We start from the raw sequence: 11,314 nt of genomic DNA, 5'->3' as shown, positions 1-11,314 counted from the left end.
TCATTTGACTGAATCTCCAATACCCTTCAGTTTTGCCAATCTGCATCAGATTTAAATGAAGTGAGACCCACTGGCTTTGCCAATATTTAGTTTGGACGTTTTTTGCCCAGGGTAGCAAAAATCTTCTTTATTAGTCATGAAGTCTACAAGGACTTAAGCAGCATGCTTCTGGTTTCGTATTATACCCGACTTCAGGCAGTGTCCATATAGGCAGTGGGCAACGCCAAAAGTGGAATTAGGTGGCAGCCTCCCGTGAAAAAGGCTGGGTTCCTGGATATAATTGTTTGCAAATTCAAGCACTCGACTGTGCCTTTAGGATAGAAGTGTGAGTTTGGAATGAAGTACACATTGCCATAGGACACAGAAGCACTGCGAATAAGGAGTTATTATTAACCACAGCAAAGAGGGATATTTTATACTGCATAAAACACTCAATGAGATCCACTGATCATTTGGGGTTGAATTTCAAGATGTCAAGATGGTATCTCCTTGCCCGTATAGCAGATGAGAGTATCAAACACATCTAGAACAAACATTTCTTATTATTATACAATAAATACCATGAGATCTAATGTTACAGTTAAGTACCGTTTGCCCCTACCCACCAGTAGTTTTCAATAACAATTGTGGTAATCAAGCTTGCCAAGGACTTCCTCGGTTCAGTCAACCACAATGGCAATGAGACCTGATGTTCTTTGAAATGTTATACAGCTTTCATAATTAACAAATGAGTATAATGAAAATCAAATTTATCTTGAATACTTTGAGTTATAAACTATGAATTCACTTTATTTTATAGTTGACTATTGCACTCTGCTGGAACAAAATGGAGATCATCAATAGATGTTTAATTGCAAATTGTTATGGCAGCATTTAAAAAAATATATAATTATCCATGATTTGGCATGCTCTTCAAAAAGGAACATAGTACAAATTAAACAGAGGAAAACACAATTTGGAAGAAAGTAAGTATGAATGGGAGGAATAGGAAAGAAGAGTGAATGGAAGATGAACTAACAATAGGACATGCATAACAGGTAAAATGAACAATACATATTTCCGGGATGTTATGCACACACAAATGCACGCCCATCACGAACATAAATGAACTGTAAAATGTCGCCTCAACATAACATGAACTAAAAATACCTTCCATGTAAGTGACTGGTAGTGATCATAACATAAACTGTTAATATCGGAAATTCTAGGAGTGTTTCAGAGAACTTCATCTTACATAACTGCTTGAAAATCCTCAATACTCATGTTGGTTAAAAGCCAGAAATCTTTCCTTCTTACTTCCAAATCTTTGACCGAAGAGTCTCAATGTTGATCCCTCAGGACAGAGCAGCACAGTAGCCTGGGATGCCCTAAATCTGCTTTCGACCTGATGGATCTGTACATTTGGATAAATTATTTTTCAACGCAACAGGACATAAAAAACTCAAGTCGTCTTCGGGAAAGTATAGCTGGCATGTTACCTTTTTCCACATGTGCTTTCCTTTTCAACATATCGTAAATTAAATCTAAATAGCAATTTGACTGCAAACTCTTTTGTCTAAGCAGAGTGGGTATTTGATAAGTTATTCATGAATACACATTTTCAGCCTTATTCAGATCTGATCCCCAACTACCATTTCCCACAATCCAGATTCATTTTTTTTGTACGTTCTGGGTTTCTTGTCTGGAAACAGTGAGTTTTCTGGTTTGGGGTTGTTCTTTAAAAACGTCATGGTAGACCTCATATGCGCAACAAAATGTGGTGGCTCGGCCAATGGGGATGTAGAAAGATTCTGCAATAGAAAGGAATTAGTAAGATAATGTTAAGCTATTATATCTTTTAACAGTTAATTAACAACACATTTAGCACCTTCATACACAATTTGCAGTAAGCACTCAAGTGCGCAGATAAAAGGAGGGTCTGAAAAGCTACTTGGCACAGATATGCATTTTATTTTGGTGAATATTGGTAACAGAATCCCTATTTCGAGGCTTCGAACTATGATTGAACAACTAGATATTCGATAAACCTAGACACTCCTTGAACTCAAACAGGAGATCTAGAGGCTTCACATGGAAACTGTGGTAGTTGAAGCTTAAGATCTTGATGGACAATGGCTCAACTTTTTCTTCTGACCATTTGTATTGGTAAGTGTAAAATAACACAGCTGGCTGAAATTCTACTTACTAGCTGACCGTGTGCCCAAGATAGATCCTAGATGTGAACACATCGTATACTTGTGTCTGTCAACAGCACTCGCACCACCCCCCAACATATCCACCTCATGCTTTTATCATGTGGGAACAAAGCAAAGAAAATATGGCATTCCCTGTGATTGTGAAAACACCAAGGCGAACAGAACAGCAGGATGTGAATGAACTTTGACTTGTCATTGTTACCATGATCGTAGTTGCCCATCAGACATACCTGCAATACGTACAATGTTAATATGGTTTATTTAAAGATATTTTATTCACCAGTGAACTCAAACACCCTAGCAACACCTTGTATGGAGTCTTGCCTTTCACGGATGGACCTGTATCAGTAGCCTATCCAGTGGAGCACCTTTCCTATTAATACTTGCTAAATTCATACAAGTGACATCTTTAACTGAAGTAGACGTCAGCACTTAAAAATGGAGCATAGTCCATAAAAAGAACTCTTGACTAAAATCCTAGAATTGTTAATGCTTGATATGCATACAACAAATGTATAATTGTGAATACCCTGAAGAATGCAAGGATGCAAAATTCTCCATCCGCTGACACATATGTTGGTATTGTTGCTAGTAAGCCACAGGAAGATTTAGGCCCATATTTATACTTTTTGACGCAAAACTGCGCTAACGCAGTTTTGCGCCAAAAAAAGTTAGCCGCCGGCGCTGTCTGGTGTGCGTTAAAAAAAAACGACGTACACCAGGCAGCGCCGGCGTAGGGGGAAAATGGCGTATGGGCGTCCACAAATGGTGCAAGTCAGGCTGAGGCAAAAAAATCGCCACAACCCGATTTGCGCCATTTTTTTACGACGCCCATCCCCCATTGAAATGACTCCTGTCTTAGCAAAGACAGGAGTCATGCCCCTTGCCCAATGGCCATGCCCAGGGGACTTCTGTCCCCTGGGCATGGTCATTGGGCATAGTGGCATGTAGGGGGGCACAAATCAGGCCCCCCTATGCCACAATTTTTTTTTAACAAAAATACTTACCTGGACTTACCTTAATGTCCCTGGGGTGGGTCCCTCCATCCTTGGGTGTCCTCCTGGGGTGGGCAAGGGTGGCAGGGGGTGTCCCTGGGGGCAGGGGAGGGCACCTCTGGGCTCATTCTGAGCCCACAGGTCCCTTAACGCCTGCCCTGACCCAGGCGCTAAAATCCGGCGCAAATGCGGGTTTTTTAGACCCGCCCACTCCCAGGCGTCATTTTTGCCCGGGAGTATAAATACGACGCGTATGCATCGCAGTCATTTTTTAAGACGGGAACGCCTACCTTGCATATCATTAACGCAAGGAAGGTGTTCATGCAAAAAAATGACGCTAACTCCATGAACTTTGGTGCTAGACGCGTCTAACGCCAAAGTATAAATATGGAGTTAGTTTTGCGTCGAATTTGCGTAAAAAAAAAACGACGCAAATTCGGCACAAACGGAGTATAAATATGCCCCTTAATGTCTTGAACTCTAGGCTGCTCTGTGCGGCATGTGGCATACTGTATTTCAATCAGATGAGTCAAATTAAAAACAACAAAAAAACATCTTTTGACATCTTTGAAAACATCTATTACAAATGTCACCTTTTGGTCTTGTGCCACTATTTGAAACACCCTAACGATACAATCGCCTTCTGACTAAAGGATTATCTTTATGAAGCTTGTAATATGTCATAATTATAGAAATATATACATTTATTATACTTCAACTATACTTAATCAAAAAACAAGAAATCAAACCCTAGGTAGATATTGTTTGGTGCAGTAGAATTAATTCAGTCTTACTTGATATTTCTTCTTGAATTAGGCATGTTCAGCCTCTCCTATCTATAGATATTTTTGTTCCTAATCTTTGTATAACTTTAACACACACATGTACACACACACACACACACCTCCCCCACAAAAAGTCAATGTTAAAAATAGAGAAGAAATTATTTTCCCTGCTATCCTACTGTCACCCACAACAATGATCCTTCTCAGATCAGAGTGATCAATACATACACAAGAGTCCCATCCATTTGGATGGAGGGGGACATTGCATCCTGCTGACGGAGAAGGAGGGGAGCATGCATGCACGGATGCTGAGCAATTGATTTCTTTTTGGCTCCCATAAGAAAAGTAGCACCGTAGTACAAGGCAAGACAAGCTTTAAGGCAATTCAGGAGAATACAGAAGGCCTCGGCCACTCAGCTAGATAACGTGAGTTTTGAATCTAGGGATTGCGCGTCTTACCTTTCATGACGGCAATCTCTACTCAGTGGAGTTGAGCAGTGCTGGACAGCAGCAGGGGGCGCGCGGCATCCCAGCGCATCTCCTTTCGGGGGAAAGTGTGTGGTAGTACCTCCAACGCGCTCCTGGGTTCTGACACCAACAGTGGCTTAAAGTCATAGAGAAATCCCGGGGAACTTTCTGGTGGAGTGTTTAGAACAGTAGGAGCCGGCTCAGGGGATAGCAGTGCTGTTACCGGCTCCAGTGTGAGCTGTGGATGGCGGAGAAAAGGAGGTTGAACAGACAATTGGCAACAGCACAGAGTATATATGATTTCCCTGCCCTACAGTGAGTACTGAGGGGTGCTCCTTACACTCTGTGGGGGATGCCGAAAGAGGGAGAATGGGGAGAGGAAGCAGTGGCACAAGTGTGATAAGGCATAATAGACACGACACTGCCTACGATCTTGGAAAATACCCGATAATCCCAGGAAGGAAGGTGCTGTTGAAGCAAGGAGGCTAGGCTGTGCTATTCACCTAGAACAAGGGAGTAAAGTAAAATACTGTTATGGCAAACTCCAGGGTACTTCTGGGGTAGGTAAGATAAGCCAGAAAAACAGTGGATATTCAGGAAAAGACCACGAAGGTAAAAAATGACAGAAGACAAAATCTGCCTTAAAGGTAACCTACTCCCTCAAGTCTTTCTTTAAAGTAAAGACGGCAAATAAGATGATGATGGAAGGTGCAGTGTCAGAAGGGGGGAAGAGTGTAAGGGGTGGTCTCTCAGGTTCCCTAACACGGTGCATCCGATTGCCATGCATAACTTTAAGCAGCACAGGGAATCTTATCTGAGCTTTAGCCCAAAGACCCTTCAGCTCATCAATTCTCTTCTCCAGTTCCCACTGTCTATCAGCCGTGACCCCCCACCGAGTCAGCACTTGCACCATGATAAAATCTATGGTATAAGACCTGGGTTCATTCAGTATTCACTTATTTGTTACTTCTGGAGAGTGCAGTGCGGTAGATTCAAGTGGAGTGGGGTAGAGTGGAGTTGGTAGGTTTGGGGTGGAGAGGGATAGATGCCAATGGTGGGTGCCCCGGTGCCCATCCAGGGCACCTACAAAACATTATGTTGGGGGCTGTTGGGGGAGTCCCAGGGCCCCCGTAGTCTTATCTGGCTAGCCAAATAGCACCATTCCAGTTGCTGGTGGCGCCAGCCCCTCCCAGTGGGAACAGCTGTTTTTAACTGCTCCTGTGAGGCAGGAGCAAAGTGGAGTTTCCTGCCTGGGAGAGTGCGGGCAGGGTATGCCTGCAGTCTCCCGGGCAGAAAACCATTTTGTCCTATGGTTGGGCTCCCCGGGACACTGTAGATATTTGTCCCCAGAGGGTGGGTCCCTGGTAAGGATATAGGCATGTGGAGGGTGGTCGCATGCCCCCTCTGCTTCTTTAAGTACATCGGCCCCAGGGGAAAGACTCCCTGGGGCCTAATGGTGGCTGGGAGAGGGTGGCCGCATGCCCCCTCAATTGTATTTTTTTTTATAAGTCCTGAGAAATGGGGTTCCCGGGGCAAGGACTGGTCTAGGGGGGAGTGCCACTAACACTGCCTCCCTAAAAATTTAAATGAGAACATCTGACCCGATTCACCCCGGGGGTCTATTTTGATAATCAAAACACTGATGGGCGCTTTTTTTTTAATTAATTATAGAAAGCTGCAATATGGCAGCTGTCACGCAGGATTGCAGCCTTAAAAAACAAGCATTGGTAAATGCATTAGGTTTAGCCAATGTTTGCGCAAGCATTTACAGGGAGACTGGGTAAACAGTGCAAGCACTGTGCTTGTTTACCCAAACTCAGACCTCTAAGTAATCTCCCCGAGGCTGCACGCATTTCAAGCGTGCTTGTTAAAGGCAATCTTGAAATGTGTGGAGCCACGGGGAAATTCATTGAACGTTCTGGAATCAAATTTCCTTCCACCCAGCGTTCCCCCAAGTCTCCCGATAAAAATGATACCTCACTTGTGTGGGTAGGCCTAGCGCCTGCGACAGGAAATGCCCAAAAACGCAACGTGGACACATCACATTTTTTGAAAGAAAACAGAGGTGTTTTTTGCAAAAGTGCCTACCTGTAGATTTTGGCCTCTAGCTCAGCCGGCACCTAGGGAAACCTACCAAACCTGTGCATTTTTTAAAACTAGAGACCTAGGGGAATCCAAGATGGGGTGACTTGTGGGGCTCTGACCAGGTTCTGTTACCCAGAATCCTTTGCAAACCTCAAAGTTTGGCTAAAAAAACAAATTTTCCTCACATTTCGGTGACAGAAAGTTCTGGAATCTGAGAGGAGCCACAAATTTCCTTCCACCCAGCGTTCCCCCAAGTCTCCCGATAAAAATGGTACCTCAAATGTGTGGGTAGGCCTAGCACCCACGAAAAGAAATGGCCCAAAACACAACGTGGACACATCACATTTTTTCACAGAAAACAGGTGTTTTTTGCAAAGTGCCTACCTGTGGATTTTGGCCTCTAGCTCAGCCGGCCCCAGGGGGGCAGAACTGGTCTAAAATAAATTTGCCCCCCCAACCGGGAGCGACCCTTGCCTATGTGATCGCTCCCCCGCGTGACATTGGCGCCCAAAAAAAAATCCCTGGTGCCTAGTGGTTTCTGCCCCCTTGCAGATTGGCCGATTTTAGGCAGAAATGGTCTAAATACAATTTGCCCCACAGGGGAGCGACCCTTGCCTAATGGGTCGCTCCCCATCTCTAAAAAAAACAAACAAACAAAAAGAAAAACACAAAAAGAAAAATTGTCCTGGCGCCCAGAGGTTTCTGCCCCCCCTGGGGGCAGATCGGCCTAATAACAATAGGCCGATCTGCCCCAAGGGGGGGCAGAAAAGGCCTTCCAAAAAAATGCCCGCCATTGGGAGCGACCCTTGCCCAAGGGGTCGCTCCTTTATGCCAGTTTCATAAAAAAAAAAAATCCCTGGTGTCTAGTGGGCGGTTCAAAAGCCGGATTGCAAGCAATCCGGCTTTTGAAACGCTTGGAGAGACTTCAAAGGGAAGGAAATACATTTCCTTCCCTTTGAAGCCTCTCCGGGCCTCCCCCACGTGATCGAAAGAGGTCACCTCGTCCAAGGCATGCGAGTGGTTAAAGAAGTTCGCCGAAGCGGATGAACATAGTACTTGGTCCTCGGGAAACATAATAAGAGCAAACAAGCATTGGTAAATGCAAGAAAATAGTGTGACAGACAATAGAAACCGACGAAAAGTAAGTGGCAAACACAGGAACCAATGAAAAGCAAGGAAAGCAAGGGGGCGGGATGCAAGCCCCTTTTAAGATTTATATTGAATACAATAGATTTCACAAGAATAGCACAAGCGGTGTGCAGGCAAAACCTAAAGAAATGGCTTCAGGGGTTCTCCCTTCCCCCCACTCACAAGAACTAGGGTGGCAGGGTATTCCGTGCCTAGCCAATTTGTATTTTTTTCAAATAAAATTCAGGACATGGAACCAGGGGACATATGTACAAAGGCATATTTGTGGTTGGAAATGGCCCAATTTGCAAAATCGGGCTGTTACTGACTGCAAAAATAATTTTCCATATGTACACAGCACAAACTGTGATTTGGTCACATATTACAGAATCGTAATTTATGATTCGGTATTTGGAAGGGCCATGTTTAGGGCATCCCTTCGTAATACCGAATTGCAGTGGTATGTATGGATGTTTTGCAACCAAATAATGGTTGCAAAATATTCATATTTTACCCAACACCTCAAGCCTAGTGGTAACCATTTGCAAATGGGAAGGTGTCCTCACAGAACAATTTTTTTTGTGAACTGGTCACCTAACAGGGGCAACCACCTGTCAGGAGGAGGCTGTGACGTCACCTGCCTGACCTGGCCACTCAGATGTTCCCAGGGACCTCTGCCCACCTTGGATTCAAGATGACAGAATCAAGTGGCCACCTCTAGGTGCTCTGGGCACCACCCCTGGGGTGGTGATGAAAAGGGTAGTGGTTACTCCCCTTTCCATTGCCCAGATTCACACCAGAGCAGGGGCCGGGGGTCCCTCAACTGGTGCAAACCGGTTTATGCAAGGAGGGCACCAAATGTGCTCTTCAAAGCATACCAGTGGCTTGGGGAGGCTACCCCTCCCAAGCCATGTAACACCTTATTTCCAAGGGAGAGGGTGTTACCTCCCTCTCCAACAGGAAGTCCTTTGTTGTGCCTTCCCCTGCCTGAGCTGGTCAAGCAGCAGGAGGGCAGAAACCTGTCTGAGGAGTGGTAGCAGCATGGGCTGCCCGGAAAACCCCAGAAGGGTGGTTGGAGTAACACAGGGGGTCCTCTAAGGAGCCCCCAAAGTGCATGGAATCATACAACCAATACTAGCAACAGTCTTGGGGTATGATTCCAAAATGTTTGAAATCAAATATGCCCAGATTCGGAGTTATCATTATGTAGAACAGGTAAAATGGCTTTCCTGCACTTACGAAGTCCAGTGCAATGGAACTGGAGTTCGTATGGGCACCTCTGATTATGCAGTGGTGTCCTCCCACACAGGTACCTCCAGTCTGCCCTCTGGACTAGGAGGGCCTACCATGGGGTGACTTACAGTGATCTGGTACAGTGACCTGTGGTGAAAGGGTACATGCACCTTTTCACACAGGCTTTATTGGCAGGCCTGCAGACACATTTTACATGGGCTCCCATGGGTGGCATAACACATGCTGCAGCCTATGGGGAGTCCCTGATGCCCCAATGCCCTGGGTACCTACCTACCATATACTAGGGGCATGGGGGTACCAGTATGCCAATTGTGGGGTGTGCAAAGTCCTAAGCAACCAAATTTTGATGGAGAGAGCACATTCTCTGGGGTGGGTTCTGGTTATCAGGATCCCAGTAAAAACAGTCCAAGCATACTGATAGCAGGCAAAAAGGGGAGGGGGGTGTAAACATGACAAAAATAGGGTACTTTCGTACATAACCCCCGCCAAACGAAGGACAATAAGACTAACCTCGCCCAGTTGAGTCTTCATTGTCTAAGTGGAATTATCTGGAGAGTTCATCTGTATTAGAATGGTTACTCCCAGGTCTAAGTTCTACTGTATAGGATATGGACCACCTCAACAATTTTGAGATTTCTCCTTTCATTTGTTTGAGCCACAAGAGGGGCGTGTGGTCTGTTTGGACAGTGCCAAACAGCAAAGGCCTCCCTCTCTATGGCTGACCAACACTTTTTCCTGGGGGGGGTCAACCTTCTGCTAATGAAAGCTACAGGTTGGTCCTGGCCCACATCATTCAGTTGAGATAGTAGTGCCCCTATCTCTACCTCAGAAGCATCCGTCTGGACAATAAATTGCTTGGATTAATCAGGGCTTCTTAGTATAGGAGCAGAGCACATGGCCGGTTTGAGGTCATCAAAAGCTTTTTGGCAGCTAGCTGTCCACAACTTTCTTGGGCATCCTTTTGGATGTGAGGTCATTTAAGGGGCTACAATGGAGCCATCATTCTTAATGAGCCTCCTATAGTACCCTGTCATGCCAAGGAAGGCTCTGACTTAGGTCTGAGAAGTAGGGGCAGTCCAAATCCAGAATTGTCTGGATTTTGCAGTGGAATGGCTGGATCTGGCCTCCACCTACCAGGTAGTCCAGATAAACCACTTTTGCCTGCCCTATCTGACATTTCGATGCCTTGATAGTGAGGCCTGCTCTTTGCAGAGCCTCCAGTAACTTTCCAAGGTGGACCAGGTGATCCTCCCAGGTGGAGCTAAAGACAGCTATATTGTCTAGATAAGCTGCACTGAAGCTCTCTAGGCCTTGGAGAAATTTGTTCACCTACCTCTGGAATGTGGCAGGTGCATTCTTTAGTCCAAAGGGCATCACTGTGAAGTGATACTCCCCGCTAGGTGTGAAGAATGCTGTTTGTGGTTTGGCATCCTCTGATAACTTGATCTGCCAGCAGTCAGATCAAAGGTGCTTAGATACTTGGCAAAAGCCAGTGTATCTATTAGCTCATCTGCTCTAGGGACAGGATGAGCATCTGTTTTGGTTACAGTATTGAGGCCTCTGTAGTCTACACAGAACCTAATCTCTCTTTTGCTACCTTGAGAGCGAGGCTTTGGGACCAGCACTACTTGAGTAGCCCAAGGGCCATCTGAAGGCTCAATAACTGCTAGGTCTAGCATCTTCTGCAACTGTGTCAATGGTGTGTTCACACCATGTAGTTTGACCATTTCTGCAATCTTCCTTCTATTGCTCATAGAAGCAGTCAGCAAGTACAACCCCATCTACTAAGCCATCCACTGTACTGTGGGAGAACAAGTCAGGGAGAAGGTCACTCTCCTCTTTCTGTCCTTCAACAGTTGCCATGGGCATAGTCATGTCAGCTCTGTAGTAATAGGGTTTCAGGTGGATCACATGAAGCACTCTGTAGGGGCTTCTAGTAGTGCCTAGGTCAACCAGATAGATGACCTCACCCTTTCTCTCCACAATAGTGTGTGGGCCACTCCCCTTTCCTGGAGTGCCCTGGGAGCCACAGGCTCCAGGATCCACACCTTCTGTCCTGACTGATAAAAACTCAGGACAGCCTTCTGGTCATGCCACTGCTTCTGCAGTTCTTGGATGGCCTGAAGATGTTTGGATGCCCTCTTCATGTATTTGGCCATTCTAGATCTGAGGCCCAATACATAGTCCACAGTGTCCTGTTTTGGGAGCTTGAGAAGTTGGTCCCAGCCTTCTTTCACAAGGGCAAGTGGACCCCTAACAGGGTGTCCAAACAGAGGTTCAAAGGGGCTGCAGCCCACTCCCTTTTGAGGAGCATCCCTGTATGCAAAGAGGTGGCAAGGTAAAAGGACACCCCACCTCCTTCTGAGTTTTTCTGAGAGTCCCATTATCATGCCTTTGAGAGTTT

General features: G+C 45.5%; 1 protein-coding gene across 2 annotated transcripts in view; it reads right to left on the bottom strand.

Moving 5' to 3' along the window:
- Positions 1-762: 762 nt before the first annotated feature.
- The window catches only part of NTAN1 (N-terminal asparagine amidase), a 235,993-nt gene continuing 225,441 nt past the window's right edge, over positions 763-11,314 (bottom strand). The window contains exon 10 of one of the 2 annotated variants that reach the window (XM_069210221.1): positions 763-1,790. In XM_069210221.1, coding sequence (XP_069066322.1) covers positions 1,611-1,790 — 180 coding nt within the window. In that variant the 3' untranslated portion in view covers positions 763-1,610. The remainder of the gene's footprint in view (positions 1,791-11,314) is intronic. The other variant, XM_069210222.1, reaches the window with a different exon arrangement.

This window comes from Pleurodeles waltl, chromosome 10 (assembly GCF_031143425.1).
Source record: "Pleurodeles waltl isolate 20211129_DDA chromosome 10, aPleWal1.hap1.20221129, whole genome shotgun sequence".
Classification (NCBI taxonomy): Eukaryota; Metazoa; Chordata; class Amphibia; order Caudata; family Salamandridae; genus Pleurodeles; species Pleurodeles waltl.
Note: the sequence above shows the minus strand (reverse complement) of the source record. Positions and strands in the feature narration are given on the sequence as shown.